The sequence below is a fragment of the Moschus berezovskii genome, chromosome 3 (genome assembly GCF_049115385.1).
Source record: "Moschus berezovskii isolate FMDL1 chromosome 3, NW_MosBer_1.0, whole genome shotgun sequence".
NCBI lineage: Eukaryota > Metazoa > Chordata > Mammalia > Artiodactyla > Moschidae > Moschus > Moschus berezovskii.
The window spans coordinates 75361262-75382230 of NC_142462.1; the positions used below are offsets into that span (position 1 = coordinate 75361262).

At 38.6% G+C, this 20969-nt stretch overlaps 1 protein-coding gene and 1 non-coding gene across 3 annotated transcripts; both read left to right on the top strand.

Annotated features, from left to right (window-relative positions):
- Positions 1-121: 121 nt before the first annotated feature.
- FKBP14 (FKBP prolyl isomerase 14) lies at positions 122-14291 on the top strand. Of its 2 annotated transcripts, none has more exons than XM_055420950.2 (4): positions 122-485; positions 3988-4139; positions 7163-7290; positions 13697-14291. In XM_055420950.2, exons 1-4 carry the CDS (start codon positions 289-291, stop codon positions 13853-13855), a joined length of 636 nt encoding a protein of 211 aa, XP_055276925.1. In that variant the 5' UTR covers positions 122-288; the 3' UTR covers positions 13856-14291. The 2 variants fall into 2 exon arrangements, with proteins under 2 accessions (XP_055276925.1, XP_055276926.1); XM_055420951.2 differs by having other exon boundaries at positions 7211-7290.
- Positions 5119-5192, top strand: TRNAE-CUC (transfer RNA glutamic acid (anticodon CUC)). The gene has a single exon. It is a non-coding gene; the product is annotated as a tRNA-Glu (tRNA).
- Positions 14292-20969: the final 6678 nt, after the last annotated feature.

Here is a 20969-nt window from a genome sequence, read left to right on the forward strand (position 1 = left end):
GGCTTGAGAGGCTCCTGAGGGACAGAATCACTTGCCAATGGGAGGCCGTCTTTCCAGGAGCCAGCGTTGTAAGAGCCAGTCAGGGCAGGGTTTGGGCTTAACTCTTAAGAGGTGAGTTCGCAAAGCGTGGGAAAGTTGTCCGTGGTGAATGTGCCACGTCTGCTAGGAAGGGGGGAGTCATGCCTTGCCAGAGGCTGTTGTCTTTAAGTCTTCAACTGCTTTCTTAACTCTATGAGGTCGGGGGCCTTTTGTGTGTTTTTGTAGCAACTTCTTTCCTGTCCTGGCAACATGAGGCTTTTCTTGTGGAATGCAGTCCTGACACTGTTAGTAACTTGTTTGAGTGGGGCTCTCATCCCAGAACCAGAAGTGAAGATTGAAGTTCTCCAGAAGCCGTTCATCTGCCATCGCAAGACCAAAGGAGGGGATTTGATGTTGGTCCACTATGAAGGCTACTTAGAAAAGGACGGTTCCTTATTTCACTCCACGTAAGTAATTACACCTTTCGGGTTAAATAGTAAAAGAACCCAACCCACATGTGCCAGCTCTTGGGCAGGGATAGTGGCGCGTACCAACTTTATCTCTTTAAAAAAACTGAAATATCTGATTTCTTTCTATGGGGAAAGGAAGTTGTTGAAAGCCAATCTTTATAACAAGGCCTTTGAAGATCTTATTGGAAACGTGCTCAGGATAAAGCAGTAATTTTTTAATTGTAAAAATTAGAACTAGAATTTCTGAAATACTGTAGAAATATCTAGGTGTATAATTAGGCAATAAGAAGAAAAGAGTTAAAGGAATTCTCATTTCTCAAACTTTGATCCTGAGGGAAAGTAACTTTGGTGTAGGTGAAATTTAACTTTTCATAGCAACTTCATGAGCAGAATATACTATCATTTATTTGATGTTATAGGATATGTTAACGTTAGTTCATTGACTTATTTAAATTCTGTTCTGATAGATGACACTTTGGTCAAGGCACAGAACCATGATTCATTTCATTATTTGTTTCTTTCTAGAAATCAAAGACTTCATTGATGGGTGTGGGTGTGGTTATGGAAGATTAATCCAATACCTACAGTGAAGGATTTTCAGGTGGTTACACTATCATTATTTCTGTTTCATAAAGAAAGAAATTGCAACATGGAAATCTTTTACAAGTATAGTGATTTCCATTTAGGCATTGAATCTCCGATTCCATTCCAAACATATTTACTGAACATTTCTTTATGTTAGCCCTTTTGTTTGATACTAGAGAAATTTTAAATACCTGACTTCTTTCCAGCCTCATCCATTCATTCATCTATCCATCAATCAAATCCTTACTGAGTGACCACAAGTCAGGCCCTAGGGATACAAAGATGACTAAGAGTAGGTTCTTCTCTAGCAGGACAATGTCTGCAGGGGGGAAGGAAAGCAAATAACTCATGATGTAAGGACAGAATGTTCGAAGTGCTCACAAAGCATAATGAACTCTAGAATTAATCGTGCTCTAAAGGTGGGGAAAGAGAGCGACTTCCCAGAGATCATAATTGAGATGGGTCTTGAAAGATGGATGGCAGTATTTTGGTGGAGAATGAGGAAGGGAGGACATCCCGGGTAGAAAGAATGACATGAACTAAAGCAGCAAAGTTTCATGGCCCTTCCTGCTGCTGCTAAGTCACTTCAGTCGTGTCCGACTCTGTGTGACCCCATGGACTATAGCCCGCCAGGCTTCCCCGTCCCTGGGATTCTCCAGGCAAGAACACTGGAGTGGGTTGCCATTTCCTTCTCCAATGTGTGAAAGTGAAAAGTGAAAGTGAAGTCGTTCAGTCATGTCCGACCCTTAGCGACCCCACGGACTGCAGCCTACCAGGCTCCTCCATCCATGGGATTTTCTAGGCAAGAGTACTGGAGTGGCTTGCCATTGCCTTCTCCGATGGCCCTTCCTAGACCTTGTTTTTTGATAAACTGCCTTTACTGGGTATTCCGATCTGGTCTGTCATGATGTTCTGAAGTCAGTGGCACTCTTCTCTGAACTCTGTTAGCCCTTGAAAAAAGTTCCAAGATGGTGGCTTGCCACTGAATTCTCAATAGCCCTATCTTTTTTTATCAATGAGGCCAGGGCCACGTTGGCCATTAAACAATCTTATGATTTGCATTTGAAACTTTCCATTACATTTTTATTTTAGTCTGATCTATTTTAGATCCAGCCTTTCAAGTCTCAGAACTAAAAACCTGTGTGGACTTCAGTGTAAACCACTTGACATTATTTAACACTTTGCTACTGAAATTCTAATTCCTGATCAGGGGAATATTGTCATGCAGGCTCCATGTAAATGGCCAAAATCTGCTAACTCTGAGTATTATAATGAAAGTACCACCAAATGATCAGTTTATAAAGCACGTTCATCATTTCAAGAACCGTAACCTATGTGGTAAATGGTCTGAATCCTTTAGCAATACTTTGGCCACCTCATGTGACGAGTTGACTCACTGGAAAAGACTGATGCTGGGAGGGATTGGGGCCAGGAAGGGAAGGGGACGACAGAGAATGAGATGGCTGGATGGCATCACCAACTCGATGGACATGAGTTTGAGTGAATTCCAGGAGTTGGTGATGGACAGGGAGGCCTGGCGTGCTGTGATTCATGGGGTCGCAAAGGGTCGGACACGACTGAGCCACTGAACTGAACTGAAACGTGCCAAAACTGTAACAGTACTGGGTACTAGATTCTTTCTTCTTTCTTTATTCTGTTCTAGCTTTCCTCTATGTTCTACAGTTTCTATTTTGCTACTTTGATCATGGGCGAAATTCAGGAAAAGAAGTGATGGCCTTTACCTACATTTAGTAACCATGGTACTTGGGAAGCTTAGTAGAATGACTTTCGGTTCTCACCTACAAGAGAATAGGACAGTTTCCTTATTGCACTGAAGTGATGTTAGTCTCTCAGTCATGTCCAACTCTTTGAGGTCTCATGGACTGCAGCCTGCCAGGCTTCTCTGCCCATCGAATTCTCTAGGCAAGAATACTGGAGTGGGGTGCCTTTCCCCTCTCCAGGGGATCTTCCCGACCCAGGTATCGAACCTGGGTCTCCCACATTGCAGGCAGATTCTTTACTATCTGAGCCACCAGGGAAGCCCCCTTATTGCACTAAGAGTGAGTTAATTGGGTTAGATACTACTCAGCCCATAAGCCCCTCCAGTAGCCCATCAGGTTGGCTTTCTTAGGCTGGCCTCTCATGAGCCAGGATATCTTGACTATTCACTTCTTCTCCAGTCCTTGAGGGGCCACTCTTCCAGACTTCCTTACATAGCCCCACAGTAGACACCCAGGGAGAGAATTAGGCCAGGGTCTGAGTGGGGATTCAGGGCTGAAGAGCAGCCTCTTGCACCTGTCAGAACCATCAGTAGGCTGTACATCAGGAAAGGTTGTAGAGAGGATATAAGATGCTGTGCTCGCAGCTCTCCATTGTCCATGTGAGTATTCTTAGCCTCTCGTCCTCCTTCCCAAACTCATCCATATTCCATTATTTTATCCCTCTTCTGAACCCTAGTGGTCTCCCAGGGACAGCATCACTGTGTGATTAAGATTTTGAACTTTGGAGTTAGGTCAGATACTGGCACACTTAACCTCAGTTTCCTCCACTGTACAATGGTGTAATAATGGTACTTATCTCATATGATCACTGTTAGACTTAAAAGAAGCAAAGCATTTAGATAATACTTTGTATACAGTAAGGCTTCCCAGGTGAGTGCAGTGGTAAAAGAATTTGCCTGCCAGTGCAGGAGACACAGGAGACACGGGTTCCATCCCTGGATTGGGAAGATCCCCTGGAGAAGGAAGTGCAACCCACTCCAGTATTCTTGCCTAGAGAGTCCTGTGGACAGAGGAGCCTGGTGGGCTACAGTCCCTGAGATTGCAAAAAGTCAGACACAACTTAGCGACTGAGCATGAGCAGGAGCAATGGTAAAGTTACCGAAGAGTCCAAATGTGTTTTCTTTCTGTTGTAGTCACAAACATAACAATGGTCAGCCTATTTGGTTCACCCTGGGCATCCTGGAGGCTCTCAAAGGTTGGGACCAGGGCTTGAAGGGAATGTGTGTAGGAGAGAAGAGAAAGCTCACCATTCCTCCTGCCTTGGGCTATGGAAAAGAAGGAAAAGGTAATAACAATTCTACATTCGTACTACAGCATTATAATTCTTCTCTGGATTAGGCATAGAAGGTAGTAACTACTGTGTATTTTTTTTTTCAAGAAGTAAATACAGGACTTGTATATCTTAGGAAAATATAATTATGTCTTGATGATCATTTGAAGTGGCCAATTAATCATACTATATAAATGGTCAACTGAACTATCAATGAAAAAATGTTCTGTAATCTCAACTTTGTTTACTATTGCTCACCAATATGGTGGGTTTTTTAATGGTAGTATTATGTGTATAACATAATGTTTACCATTTTGAAGTATAGAGTTTAATGGAATTAAGTACATTCACATTGTTGTGCCAGTGTCGTCATTGTCTCCCAGCCTTTTTATCCTCCCCAATTGAAACTTACTGATATGTTTTAATAATGCAAAAAGAAAGACTACTCAATATAACTGTTTTGATGAGTTGAACATTTGAAATATAGATTATTAAGGCATTAAATGCAGTTTTGGATGTGAGCCGTGTATGAGTCACAACTGACATCTCCCACGACAGAGCTTTTATTGGAGGATCTTTTCATCTTTCTTTTAAAATTGCTTTATAAAGTGTTTGATAATTTATTTAAATAAATAATGGAATGACATGAAATGAGTTTAATAAACTAGCAACTGGGCTAGTTGGTCCAGGGAGCCTTTGTGCTAATATTCTAGGGCAGCCAATAAAACCTGTTGTTTAGGTGGGAGACCATGCAGTTTTCCAAAGGGCTACTTATAAGAAGCCTAAAGATGTTTATATGCATGCATCCTATAATTCCTTCATTAGAATCTAACCTAAGGGAATAATCTGGTATTGGGGAAAGATTTATAAACAGAATGTCCATCACTATGTTGTTTTTAATAGCTAAAAGACTGAAACCAACTTAAGTGTATAATAACAGAGGTGTAGCTAAATAAAGTATGACCCAGTTATTTTAAAATGGCATTTCGGGTCTTCCCTGGTAGTCCAGTGGCTAAGACTCCAACACTCTCAATGTAGAGGGCCCAGGTTTGATCCCTGGTCAGGGAACTAGATCCCACACGCTGCAGCTAAAAATCGTGTATGCCACAAAAAAGATCAAACATCCCGTGTCTGCAACTAAGACCTGGCACAGCCAAATAAAACTAAATATTAAAAATAAAATAGTATTTTAAACATTTTTAAAAATTATATCTAAAATATGTATGCTATAATGTTACATATAAAATTAGAAAACAAAGATATTACAGTATGATAGTAAGTATTAGGAAAAAATATATACACATACAAAGTGAATCACAAGGAAATAGAATGTTGATAATGGACAGTGGTTCTGGGAGTTATTTTTATTTTTGGTTCTATCTCTTCCACATTCTTTACATAATGAAGGAAAAAAGTTAAAGAAGTCATTAGAACTAGACATAAAACCACTCTAATGTAGTAAAAATACAGACTTCATAGCCTCCAAGCTTAACCATTTATAAGGCGGGGACTATGGTTTCCTAGCCCAGTTTCCTAAGAAGAACATAGGTGCCATATATGAAGTATTACCTATTCTAAGATGGACCTTGCTATTCAAATCTGCATTGAACAGGATTTATTATAAAATTCAATTCTTGTTTTAATAATCATCCTTTTGGAGAATAAAGTCAAGTATCTTGAAAATGTTTCTCTGATGTTCAACATAGTCTTTCACTTTCCTGTATCTTTAATGTTTCTCCTTTTAATATTTATGTAAATCTTCTGCAGAGAACAGGATTTACTAACAAAATTCAATTCTTATTTTAATAATGATCCTTTTAGAGGATAAAGTCAAGTATCTGACGTTTAACATATTCTTTCACTTTTCTGTATCTTTGTTGTTTCACCTTTAATATTTATATAAATACTAAATGATATTACTCTGTCTATATAAGTGATATTATTATATTAATATAAATACTAAATGGTATTAGTCCATGTCTCTTTCTCCATTTAACTTGATTTTACTTTGTAACAAGTAGAGATCTGAATTTGAGTCATTTCCTTCAGAGTCCCATGAAACTAATCCTGCTAACATGTACTTAAACACCAATTTTGTAGTTTTTTAGTACCATGTTTGCATGCCTCCTTTTGGAAAGATACCAGTTTTCTCCATGACCTCTAGTGCATGCCCTTCTCTGCCTAGATCTGGAATGGTAAGCTTCAGCACACAGTGTAAGTTTTGTTCTTTGGATGCTCACAAATGCTCTTTCATGGGAATATGTGAGAATATGTGGGATGAGGGAGTGGGGCACTAAGAAATATTTGTAATCTTCACCCAGACCTGTTTGTTAATTATACTTATAAGAAAACAAATTGGAAAAAAATAATGTCAGCTTCCCAGAAGTTTTTGGTTTTGTCTAGTTTTTTTTTAAGGTCCCTGGGACTCTAACAAAGCTCTTTTCACTTTAAAGATTTTTATCTCCCTTCTCAGCAATTTGTTTTAATGTCTCCCCCTCCCATGGAATTTCCTCAACATGTGTTGAATTTGCTTCCAGATGAGAAAACTGGGACTTAGAGAAAGGCAGCTGTGTTTTGATCCCAGGGTGAGCTCACCTTGTTATATACTGCCTCCCAGTGGTGGAAATGGCCATGCTAGATGTGTCTCTAGGCCAAGAGTTTCTGACCCAAAAGTTAGTAAATCACTTCTGCTATGACTAACTCTGAATGAAAGCCCATTAAGTCATTCTTGACATATAATATGTAATCTCTTAATTATATTTGAAATTTAATGCTCAGACCATGAGGCATCTGTGTGTGTATAAAACAATCTTTAATTGCAAAGCCAATCTCTTTTGGACCTGATAATTTGGATTGTTCTTTCTTTATTCTATTTGTTTGAATGAACTATAAGTAATTTCTCTATATGCAACAGTCTGAGAAATGTTCTTCATTTAATTCAGTTAAAATAGTATTTTATTAATTACTTCAAGTTTTCTATCATCTAAACTTTGTGATCTTTTTAATAAAACTTAACCCCCACCCTCTCTATGTGTCAGGTAAAATTCCCCCAGAGAGTACACTGATATTCAACATTGATCTCCTAGAGATTCGAAATGGACCAAGATCCCATGAGTCATTCCAAGAAATGGATCTTAATGATGACTGGAAACTCTCTAAAAATGAGGTGACCTTCCCTTTCTCTCTCTCTTCCCTTTTTCCTCCCTTCTTCCCTTCCTTCCTTTTAACTCACTTTTTAAGAAATATATTTTTAAATAAAATTTATTTTTATTGTGTAAGATGTTATTTATAAGTTTTCTTAAACACTGATGCTTTGAAAATTGCCTTTTTTTCCACAGGAAATCACTGTATTAGAGAAAAGTATATTGAAACTTTCCATTCTTTTGCTTTTTTTCTCCTTAATGCAATGCTGCTGCTGCTGCTAAGTCACTTCAGTCGTGTCCGACTCTGTGTGACCCCATAGACGGAAGCCCACCAGGCTCCCCCTTCCCTGGGATTCTCCAGGCAAGAACACTGGAGTGGGTTGCCATTTCCTTCTCCAATGTGTGAAAGTGGAAAGTGAAAAGTGAAAGTGAAGCAATAGGATTCACTATATCTTGCTCTTGCCCTATTTTTTTGTTTTTTTTTTTTAAACTTTTTTTTTTTTTTTGTATTGTGGTGTAGCCGATTAACAATCAGGTAAATAGCAAAGGGCCTCAGCCATACATATACATGTATCCATTCTCCCCCACACTCCCCTCCCATCCAGGCTGCCACATAACATTGAGCAGAGTTTCATGTGCTGTATAGCAGGTCCTTGTTGGTTATCCATTGTAAATATAGCACTTTGTAGCATATCCTCCCAAACTCCCTAACTATCCCTTCCCCTTTTCCTTCCCCCTTGCCCAGAGTTTTTGAAGATCTGTTTTACCAAGACAAATTCCTGTTTTGGAGTAACTGTGTAAGAAACATAGATGTCCTGCATAATATCACTGGTTGTTAAATGAAGTTATGTAGTGATTGTCTCTTGACAAAACTCTGTTAGCCTTTGCCCTGCTTCATTCCGTGCTCCAAGGCCAAATTTGCCAGTTACTCCAGGTGTTTCTTGACTTCCTACTTTTGCATTCCAGTCCCCTATAATGAAAAGGACATCTTTTTTGGGTGTTAGTTCTAAAAGGTCTTGTAGGTCTTCATAGAACTGATTAACTTCGGCTTCTTCAGCATTACTTGTTGGGGCATAGGCCTGGATTACTGTAATATTGAATGGTTTGCCTTGGAAACGAACAGAAATCATTCTGTCATTTTTAAGATTGTATCCAAGTACTGCATTTCGGACTCTTTTGTTGACCATGATGGCTACTCCATTTCTTCTAAGGGATTCCTGCCCACAGTAGTAGATATAATGGTCATCCGAGTTAAATTCACCCATTCCAGTCCATTTTAATTCACTGATTCCTAGAATGTCTATGTTCACTCTTGCCATCTCCTGTTTGACCACTTCCAATTTGCCTTGATTCATGGACCTAACATTCCAGGTTCCTATGCAATATTGCTCTTTACAGCACCGGACCTTGCTTCTATCACTGGTCACATCCACAACTGGGTATTGGTTTTGCTGTTGCTCCATCCCTTTATTCCTTCTATAGTTATTTCTCCACTGAGCTCCAGTAGCATACTGGGCACCTACCGACCTGGGGAATTCCTCATTCAGTATCCTATCATTTTGCCCTTTGTTACTGTTCATGGGGTTCTCAAGGCAAGTATACTGAAGTGGTTTGCCATTCCCTTCTCCAGTGGACCACATTCGGCTGTGGTCCATGTGATCAGATCGGCTAGTTTCCTGTGATTATGATTTCAGTTTGTCTGCCCTCTGATGCCCCCTAGCAATACCTACCGTCTTATTTGGGTTTCTCTTACCTTGGTCATGGAAAATCTCTTCACAGCCGCTCCAGCAAAGTGCAGCCGCTGTACCTTACCTTGGACGAGGGGTATCTCCTCAAGGCCGCCCCTCCTGACCTTGAACGCGGAGTAGCTCCTCTCGGCCCTCCTGCGCCGGCGCAGCCACCGCCTGTTGGACGTGGGGTAGCTCCTCTTGGCTGCCGGCCCTGGCCTCAGGCGTGGGGTAGCTCCTCAGGGCCGCACCTCTTTGCGTGGTTCCTTGCGCCGGAGGCCGGCGTCTCTCGCGTCGCGTCTGCGCCGCCGCGGCCGTAGCAAACACCCTCTTCCAACAACATAAGAGATGACTCTACACATGGACATCACCAGATGGTCAACACCGAAATCAGATTGATTATATTCTTTGCAACCAAAGATGGAGAAGCTGTATACAGTTAGCGAAAACAAGACCAGGAGCTGACTGTGGCTCAGATCATGAACTCCTTATTGCCAAATTCAGACTTAAATTGAAGAAAGTAGGGAAAACCACTAGACCATTCAGATATGACCTCAATCAAATCCCTTATGATTATACAGTGGAAGTGAGAAATAGATTTAAGGGACTAGATCTGATAGATAGAGTGCCTGATGAACTCTGGACGGAGGTTCATGACATTGTACAGGAGACAGGGACCAAGACGATCCCCATGGAAAAGAAATGCAAAAGAGCGAAATGGCTGTCTGAGGAGGCCTTACAAATAGCTGTGAAAAGAAGAGAGGCGAAAAGCAAAGGAGAAAAGGAAAGATATAAGCATCTGAATGCAGAGTTCCAAAGAATAGCAAGGAGAGATAAGAAAGACTTCCTCAGTGATCAATGCAAAGAAATAGAGGAAAACAACAGAATAGGAAAAACAAGAGACCTCTTCAAGAAAATTAGAGATTCCAAGGGAACATTTCATGCAAAGATGGGCTTGATAAAGGACAGAAATGATATGGACCTAACAGAAGCAGAAGATATTAAGAAGAGGTGGCAGGAATACACAGAAGAACTGTACAAAAAAGATCTTCACGACCGAGATAGTCACAATAACATGATCACTGACCTAGAGCCAGACATCTTGGAATGTGAAGTCAAGTGGGCCTTAGAAAGCATCACTACTAACAAAGCTAGTGGAGGTGATGGAATTCCAGTTGAGCTATTTCAAGTCTTGAAAGATGATGCTGTGAAAGTGCTGCACTCAATATGCCAGCAGATTTGGAAAACTCAGCAGTGGCCACAGGACTGGAAGAGGTCAGTCTTCATTCCAATCCCAAAGAAAGGCAATGCCAAAGAATGCTCAAACTACCGCACAATTGCACTCATCTCACACGCTAGTAAAGTCATGCTCAAAATTCTCCAAGCCAGACTTCAGCAGTATGTAAACCGTGAACTCCCAGATGTTCAAGCAGGTTTTAGAAAAGGCAGAGGCACCAGAGATCAAATTGCCAACATCCGCTGGATCATGGAAAAAGCAAGAGAGTTCCAGAAAAACATCTATTTCTGCTTCATTGACTATGCCAAAGCCTTTGACTGTGTGGATCACAATAAACTGTGGAACATTCTGAAAGAGATGGGAATCCCAGACCACCTGACCTGCCTCCTGAGAAACCTGTATGCAGGTCAGGAAGCAACAGTTAGAACTGGACATGGAACAACAGATTGGTTCCAAACAGGAAAAGGAGTACGTCAAGGTTGTATATTGTCACCTTGCTTATTTAACTTATATGCAGAATACATCATGAGGAACGCTGGGCTGGAAGAAGCACAAGCTGGAATCAAGATTGCTGGGAGAAATATCAATAACCTGAGATATGCAGATGACACTACCCTTATGGCAGAAAGTGAAGAGGAACTCAAAAGCCTCTTGATGAAAGTGAAAGAGGAGAGTGAAAAGGTTGGCTTGAAGCTCAACATTCAGAAAACAAAGATCATGGCATCTGGTCCCATCACTTCATGGGAAATAGATGGAAAAACAGTGGAAACAGTGTCAGACTTTATTTTTTTGGGCTCCAAAATCACCGCGGATGCTGATTGCAGCCATGAAATTAAAAGACGCTTGCTCCTTGGAAGGAAAGTTATGACCAACCTTGATAGTATATTAAAAAGCAGAGACATTACTTTGCCAACCAAGGTCCGTCTAGTCAAGGCAATGGTTTTTCCCGTGGTCATGTATGGATGTGAGAGTTGGACTGTGAAGAAAGCTGATCGCTGAAGAATTGATGCTTTTGAACTGTGGTGTTGGAGAAGACTCTTGAGAGTCCCTTATACTGCAAGGAGATCCAACCAGTCCATTCTAAAGGAGATCAATCCTGGATGTTCATTGGAGGGACTGATGCTAAAGCTGAAACTGCAATACTTTGGCCACCTCATGCAGCGAGTTGACTCACTGGAAAAGAGTCTGATGCTGGGAGGGATTGGGGGTGGGAGGAGAAGGGGACGACGGAGAATGAGATGGCTGGATGGCATCACCGACTCTGTGGACATGAGTTTGAGTGTACTCCAGTAGTTGGTGATAGACAGGGAGGCCTGGCGTGCTGTGATTCATGGGGTCACGGAGAGTCGGACACGACTGAGCGACTGAACTGAACTGAACTGAGTGATTGTCTAGCAGTTAGCAGCAGCGAGCAGATCACATGCTGTTTTGCTCAGCATAGGAGACCCCAGTCTGGATTTTTCACAGAAGCAGACAGACCTTTCCCAGCTCCTGGTGTTGAGTAAGGGGAAAGGAAGAATTCTCTATAATTTACTTAGGCTTTTGTAGCCACTGCTACACATACGTGACTTAGTCTGGCTTCTGTGGGGAAAGAGGTGGAGAAAGATCTGTATCCTTAAATTTTTTTGTCTACTCGTATTCTCCATTATGGGCTTCCCTGACAGCTCGTTGGAAAAGAATCCACGTGCAATGCAGGAGACCCTGGTTCCATTCCTGGGTCAGGAAGATCTGCTGGAGAAGGGATAGGCTACCCACTCCAGTATTCTTGGGCTTCCCTTGTGGTTCAGCTGATAAAGAATCCACCTTCAGTGCGGGAGACCTGGGTTTGATCCCTGGGTTGGGAAGATCCCCTGGAGAAGGGAACGACTACCCACTCCAGTATTCTGGCCTGGAGAATTCCATGGACTGTATGTATAGTATAGTCCCTGGGGTCTCAAAGGATCAGACATGACTGAGTCATTCCCCCCATTCTCCATTATGGCTTGGATGGTCAGAAATCAAGTCCCTTTTTATGCTTTCATCCATTTCATTCCAATGACCAGGAAATGACTGAGTCTTGAATAAGATATGTTGTTATAAACCACAGGGTCATGATCCACAGCTACTAAATTTATAACACCTCAGAGTGTTTATCAGTCATGAACTTTTTTCTGTCCAAGATAAATTTGAATCCCTTTCATTTAAAAAATCCTGAATAAACAACACATTCACATGGTTCAAAGAAATCAATTCAATATAAAAAGACTTAATAAGAAGTCATTCTCCTACCCATATCCTCTTCTACCATGTGACCTTCCCCTTCCTACCCAGTTTTATTAGTTTCTAATGTATTCTTCTAGGTATTTCTTTATCGAAATACTAGCAAACATGAATATATAGTTTTATTTCTCCCTTGCTTACACAAAAAGCAGCATACTATGCATACTGTTTGGCATCTCACTTTATTCACACAATAAGTCCTGGAGACATGTTCTACATCAGCCCGTCTATTATCACCACCTCTCCCCCTTTTTTCAACTGCATTAAATCCCCTTAATCTTAAAAATAAATGTGCCCATTATGTTTGCATGTTGGTAGTAGGGGGAGGAGATAAGGTTTGAAATTGCTCATCTAACAGAGGAATAATAGGGATATGATTAAAAATGAAAATACAGGTTGAACTGCATTATGGTGAATCTAGTAGATAACTGGGGGCAATATTTTGTTTATATATTCAACTATATATATAAAAATGGAAATTTTTAGTCTAAATACTCATCAGTCTGGATTTTGCCTTAATCTCTGAGATCAAAAGGTCAAGTGTCATGATCACACCGAGGTCCAGAGCAGCTACTGTTTCTAGTCAGCTACTTAAATTGTAAAAAGGCCATCACTTAGTCTTATTTTAAAAGAAATACCTGGAATTCTGATCCCTGTTAGAAAACAAGATCTGGGTAATTCAGTGGATTGAAAGATAGCGGGCTTTCAAATCCTTGACTTTATGTGGACTGGGACTAATATGCTTTATTGTGTGTTTTTCTCATGCTATAATCCTTATGTTTGCCTCTGTGCAATATTCAGCGTCTCTGCTATAGTTTTATTTGTTGTTGTTTACTTGCGTCCAACTCTTTTGTGATCCCATGGGCTATAGTCCGCCAGCCTCCTTGTCCATGGGATTTCCCAGAGAAGAATACTGGAGTGGGTTGCCATTTCCTTCTCCAGGTGATCTTCCCGACCCAGGGATAGAACATGAGTCTCCTGCATTGCAGGCGGATTCTTTACCACTGAGCCACCTGGGAAGCCCATAGCACTTTAAAAATAGCTTTTAAGGGGAAAAGTTCTTTATAACTCTTTTACTATCATATGTAGTTGTTTAGTAGTTGTTATATATAATTAAATGCACTACCCATCTAGTCTATAATATTGATTATCTCAGTATGGGTGTCTTATGAATCTGAATTATTAATGTGATCCATTATTTTGTAGGTTAAAGTGTATTTAAAGAAGGAGTTTGAAAAGCACGGTGCAGTGGTGAATGAAAGTCATCATGATGTTTTGGTAGAGGATATTTTTGATAAAGAAGATGAAGACAAAGATGGATTTATATCTGCCAGAGAATTTACATATAAACATGATGAATTATAGATACACATCTCCCATTAAAAGCATCCACCCTTAAAAGCAAGGGTAATCATCCTGAAAGAAAGTCTTATTTGTTAACTATGTTCTGTTCATGCTGGGTTTTTTTTTCTGAATATTATTTGAAGAGCCCCTTAGGGCTTCTAAGTACGTTTATTTCTGGTAAGTTATTGGGAAGAAAAAGTTGATCTGTTTTTTGAAGAGAAGACTTCTAGACCATTTTTCACTTTCACATGTGAAGCCATATGTTTTACTTGCATACATGTAATTTTAAAATATTGCAACCAGGAGTGTGCCCAACATAAGAACAGGTTACAGCACAGATCAGCACCCTCTATTTCTTTTTCCCTCATCTCCAAGTTAGATGCTGATATTTGAAAAGCCTTTAGCAATAACCCAAGGCTTATTATTTTCATGTTGTAATAAAACAGTGTGCCTGTTACTGCTTTTCAGTCTCTGCTTGAGGAAAACAGGAAAATGGTTGTTGAGCTCTACTTTTAAGTTACTGCTTTACTGAGGAGACATGCAATGCTGAAGTGAGTAATAAAATTCATAATTTATAAATGTTTACATTGAAATATTCTTCCTGGGATTTAAGCTACATAACTAGCAATGAATGACCTACCATGATTAACAGAACAAATTATTTATGTGTTTATTTCTTCATAATAAAATGTGTCAAAATATTGTAAAGGAGGTGAAGAGTTGGATTGAGTCACTGCTTACTTTTAAAGGCTAGCAGATCTCCCTTCCTCATTCTTTAATTGATAAATGCCTATAACTAATGTGTTATACTACAGTAACATTGTCTTATAAGAGAAATTAATGATACAATAAAAAATTTCCCATTTCTGCCTCATCAAAAAAAAAAAATGAGACAGACCCACAGCAGCTATTTTTTTTTTAATTTTTATTGAAGTATAGTTGCTTTACGATGTTGTGTTAGTTCACAGCAGCTACCTTTGAATAGAGGTCTATCCTGAGTCAAAAGTTGATGATTTTATAATTTTATCTTAAATTGGAGTTCTTCCTTAATACTTTTTAAAAATACTCAAACCTCATTTGCTGAGAAGAGTAAGTTTACAAAGTGATCTCAAGTGCATCATTCTCTGATTCTCACTAAGCCTATGAAAAAAAGAGATCTTACTGTACCTGTTTTATAAATGAGGAAGTGTCATTCAGAGAGATTGATTGTTGTGCCCAAGGTCAATCAATAACTAACTTGTAGACCCAAATTTCAGTCCCCAAGTTAAGCATCTTTCTACTGCCCTCTAGTATTGAAAACAATTCTCTCTTCAGTTTGCTCTCCTAGTAGTCAACTCTGTTTTTTGTCCTTGGAGCCTTATCCTTTGAAGATAGTTAACTGGCTGTATGTGGCACTTTTGAATTCCCATGATCCAGAAATGTCTCTGGTCTCATTGAATAATCTTAGGGTGAGCACTGAATTGCCTCAAAAACCCTAGCGGGGAGAGGGTCCAGGCGTGTGTCTTAGTCCTTTCATTCCTGTTTACCTCTGGGTGATTTGTACGTTATTTTAATACTTAATGAACAATTACTACATCATATGTGGACTACTTTCACCGATTGTATATTGACATTTTCGTCACTAAAACAGGAAGTTCTTGGGAAGAACATAAATAACACCTTTCTCTGATGAAATCACCTATATTTAGAAAACTCTTGTCACTGCTGTTTTCCTCAACTTGAAGGACTTACAAACCACAATACAGAAAGCTTTGTACTGTATTATTGAGGGAAAGAAAGTAGCTGTCATTCCGTGCTATATTGTATAAACATTACTGATGATGCTATCTATGGTAGAGGAGGAAAGGACAAAGAATTTTGGTTATTCAGGGAGCATATTATTTATCTTGTATGAATTTGGATCAGTTCCCACCTAAATATCTAGATACAAGTATGAAATGACAGCGTATAAATAGGTTATGGTTGTTTTTACATTATCTGCCTGTTTAGTGTAGCAGCATCTTTGCACGTTTTCATTCGTAAAAATAATCAGACATGAACTGTGACTCCACTTGTATATAATTTGCCTCAGTAATACTGCTAAGATGTGTTATATTTAAATTTCTACAACTCTGTTGTGGTATTCTTTTCAAAATAAAGTTTATTGGGGAAAAAATTGGTTTTGTGAAAAATTCTTCAAGCCCCAGTTGACTCAGCAGCTTTATTGATTTTCTAAGTGAGGACAATGAACAGGTAACGTGAGGAGAGGGTTGTGATGACGTTTTGAATGTGTCTTTGGTCATCCACTCTGTTTAGATATATTTGTAAAGAAAGATGTGGCATGGTTTCAATTGTTTTGAAATTAGTATCAAACTATTGAGGGCAATAGTTAATGGTGAATTTTTGGGCACTGGTATGTGGTGTTTTGTTTTGGTTGTAGTTGTCATTAATGTTTTGGTTTAGAAGTTTATTGTGTGACACGGTTTGGCATTATGATGATTAATGCCTTCTGAGGGACTTGCCTGGAGGTCCTGAAGCTAAGACTCCACGCTCCCAATGTAGAGGGCCTGGGTTTGATCCCTGGACAGGAAACTAGATCCCACATACTGCAACTCTTAAGAGTTTACATGCTGCAGCTGAAAGATCCCACATGCTGCAACAAAGATTGAAGATCCCATATGCTGCAGCTAAGACCAGGCACAGCCCAATCAATCAATAAAATGATACTACCTCATGAGTAAATTAGTGCTATAAAATTCCTTATGTAATTAAATGAAATTCTGAGTTGCTATAAAGATAACAAGAAAAGATGATTCTGATTCAGATGGGTCATTAGCCATTTGAATCGTTCCTTGTAGAAATGAATTTGTACTTTTCCTCTTGTGATATAAGATATTGCTTACATCTATAATGCTATTTAGATATCAGCTTGCTCTCTCTCCACTGAATTGAGGACACGGGTGACTTCTCAGTGTTGTTTGGAAACTACAAGAGGAGAAAAAGAAACTTGGTGAAATGTTATGGGAAAAAGTAATGCCTTTCACCTCTCATAAAAAAGCAAGTTGTTTGGATAGACCTAGAGATTATCATACTGAGTGACATAAGCCAGACAGAGAAAGACAAATAGTATGTGATATTGTTTATATGTGGAATCTCAAAAATAATAAAAATGAATCTACATACAAAACAGGAACAGACTCACAGACATAGAAAACAAACTTGTGGTTACCAAAGGGGAAAGGCAGGGAGGGATAAATTAAGACCAAGGGATTAACAGACACACATCACTGTATATAAAATAGATAAATTAAGATTTACTGTATAGCAGAGGGATTATATTCATTATATTTAATAACCTATAATAAAGAATCAGGAAAAAAATGTATGTATAACTAAATCATTTTGCTGTACACCTGAAACTAACACAATATTATAAATCTACACTTCAATTTAAAAAAAGCAAATTGTCATTACAATAATAACTCTGGGAAAAAAATAACAAAGGGCTTATTTTCCAGAGAAGCAGAGCACCCGGACATAAAAGTTTTAATTTTTTTTCTTACCCACTTTAGTTTGAATTGAAATCTGAAATGTCAAACATGAATATAAATTAATATGCCCATTTGAAAACATTATAGTACTTCTATCTCTTAATATCTGTAGCATTCTAATTAGAAGGATTTGCATATTCCCTTTTAGTACAATGAAATCCATACATATGGGTTTGGAGCCTTTGTGAAAGTTGCTCAGTCGTGTCTAACCCTTTGTGACCCCATGGAATTCTCCAGGCCAGAATACCGGAGTAGGTAGTCTTTCCCTTCTCCAGGGGATCTTTCCAACCCAGGAATCAAACCCAGGTCTCCCACGTTGCAAGAGGATTCTTTACCAGCTGTGCCATGAGGGAAACCCAAGAATACTGGGGGGTCTTTACCAGCTGAGCCATGAGAGAAACCCAAGAATACTGGAGTGCGTAGCCTATTCCTTCTCCAGTGGATCTTCCCAACCCAGGAATCAAACTAGGGTCTCCTGCATTGAACTACCAGGGATTTGAAGGTAAATTCTTTTCTCTCTTTAAAACACTATTTGCCTCTGCTTTTAGCTTTACCTCTGCAGTTTTCTGCTCCTTGCTCCAGACTAGTAACAGAAAGAGACCTTGGTAAACACTGGTTTTATAGCTCAGTCTTCAAACATAATGAGAGGCATGCTTCAGTTTCTAAAAGCTATAGAAATGTAGCAATGATTCAAATTTCATGTACACTATAATCATGTGGGATTTGTGTTTAGAGTGCAGATTCCTAACTCTTTCCCTAGAGATTCTGATTAATGGGCCACGAATCTGCATTTTAGCCCACTTGCTAGATGATACTGATGCAGGTGGTATAAGAACCTTAATTTGAAATACAGTTCATTTCACTCATTCTCTGCCCTTGAATATGCAGTCTCCTATATTTTTTTCTTCTATAAATATTGCTTTTTTTGCATTTTGGAAAACATTAGGCACTGGGGAAACTAATTGTGCCTAAAAAGGAATATACTGTTAAAGGATAAGTTGTATGGAGATACCATTTTTCCTAGGGTTAGAAATTTTTAATGACTAAATTCTTACAGCAGAATGTTAGATAGTTAGTAAAGCTATTTTGTGTACATTTTGTCTAATAAAAGAAGAAAAGAGCTCAGACTTTCCCCAAATTTATTCTTCTATATATAATTTTTTTTTTTGAATTATCTACAACCCACCCCTTTAGAAGAACATACAGTTGAGATTTAGGAGAAAAAAAAAACTATTCTCTTAAACATATATATATGTATAAAGTGCAAACTATATACTGTGTATAAACTATAAACTGGATATACACAGAGTATGTGTATGTATATAGTGTGTTTGTGTGTATATATATGTGTGTATGTAACTATAGTTTTATACCAGTCATTGAAATGCTCTGTCTAGTACATGACTTCCTCTCTCTGGAAACTCCTTTACCATGCAGTCAGACTTCATTTTTGTCAATTTGGAGTCTGTCATTCTCTACTTAGCTCACTTTTCTGTGTTTCACTTATAATTTAGGTAAAATTTCCCAGGAGTCCTCTATGTAAAACCAACAATAATCTTTCTTTACCCCTTTTACTTGAGGGTTGCCAAAGGATTAAGTGGCTCCTTTTGATATGCATAGATTATTTTTAGGGAAAGGATAAAAACTGTAGGAAGACTTCAGAAAATCTGCAACACCTAGCAGTGTCTGTGGATTCTTTTGTTTATCAGTTCTTTGTGTTCCTGTACTGCTAATAAAGCCTCTGGCATAAAATGGATGCCTTTAGTGAGTATGAGTCAGCCAATAATTTACAAAACCAATCTAAGTGCCTGTGAGCTAAACTACCATCAATTTTATTTTATGATCTAAAAGCAAATGACATGAGATATTTGCTGAGGTCTTATTCTAAAAATCCAGAGTAAAGTTGAATGCTGTCAACTTGGTCTCTAGTAACAGGTAAATTATATCCCACTTGGGGATTTCTGGGAATTTACAAGTCATTTCATTAATTTAAAAGTCCACACTACAGTAGGATAAAGAAAATTTATTTAGTAAATAGTTATAGTAAAAACAATTCCATACACAATGTAAATTGTGGTACTGAGGGATAGTTTTCATTATGGTAAAGAATGAAGGGCAGGGAGATCCTTTGGGGCTTAGTTCCAATTTCCTATAGCATTTTCTTATTCATTTGTTGGATTTACTCTGCTAGAGTGCATTTTGTGTTAATATAACTCTGAATTTAATTTTTACCTCTGGATACGAGGGAGTAGGGGCTTCCCTGGTTGGCTCAGTGGTAAAGAATTTGCCTGCCAATGCACGAGACACAGGTTCAATCCCTGGGTAGGGAAGATCCCCAGGAGAAGGAAATGGCAACCCATTCCAGTATTCTTCCCTGGGAAATCCCATGGACAGAGGAGCCTGGCAGGCTGTAGTCATGGGGTCACAAAGAGTGGGACATGACTTAGTGAATGAACAATAACAAGAAGAGTAGGACATTATGACATTCAATCACATATTGTTGGTTCTTTACACTTATGATCCCATTTACTGGGACTGCTGTGCAGCCTTTCTGTGTGGTAAAGATTCTTTCAGAAATCCTAGGTTTTAAAAAGTTGGTTCTTAAGTTAATAGCTAAATTTAATTAAATGGGTAATTATACTTTTGTAGAATAACCAGGAGGAGAAGTTGTACAAGTACAGAAGATTTGCATTTTACTTGTGGGAAAATAGGGAAGAACTTAAAAAGGCTTTTGCAGTGAAATCCTCATTTGAATGGCCAGATTTCCTCCCAGCATAATTGTTCTCTTCTATTACCTCTATACCAATGGTTCCTGGAGACTAATCACAAGTTTTTCCTTGTACTATTTTGGCTACATTTTATAATATAAGATCTTTTTACAAAATATCATACCATATCTAGTAGTAATTCAAGTTTTTGTTTTAAATCACAGGCTTTAAAGAAAATTAAACAGCCTACTAAAGTTAATTGATTCTTTCTCACATTAAGACTGAACAGTAAATCAATTCTACTCCTAGAATTTTTTTTCCCCCAGCATTTTACTACTATGGCAATAATTCCTTAAAATTATTAACTCTTTATTGTTCACCTATTTTCCTCAAACTGGGCAATGTTCTTTGGTTTTCTAATATTTCTTTTTTTTTTGGTGAGGTATATTATTTCATTTTTTTATAAAAATTAATTTGTAGTAAACTGATTTTTTTTTTACATATCAAGAAATCCTAGTACATTTGCAGAGTTATATTCATTACAATTTTAGGACATTTTCATTACCCCAAAAAGAAACCCTATACCCACTGGTAGTACTTTCCCCCCAGCCCCTAAGCTAACAGTGTACTTCCTCTATGTGTTTGGCTATTCTTGAAATTTTCTAATAATTTTTAAAGCTCAGTCCTTTCCTTGTATTCATGATAAAGAAAAATCAGTAAGCTGAGAAATTCATATGATGGTAAAATAACCTCTGCCTTTAATTTTTGTTTCAAAAAATATTGAGCAGTCCTTTTTGAAATTCAAATAGAACCAAGGCCAGATTCCAGTTTTCAGGAATAAATCACTCTACGTATGCAAAAGGTCAAATCCTTTGCACATGTAAGAGCTAGAGCCAA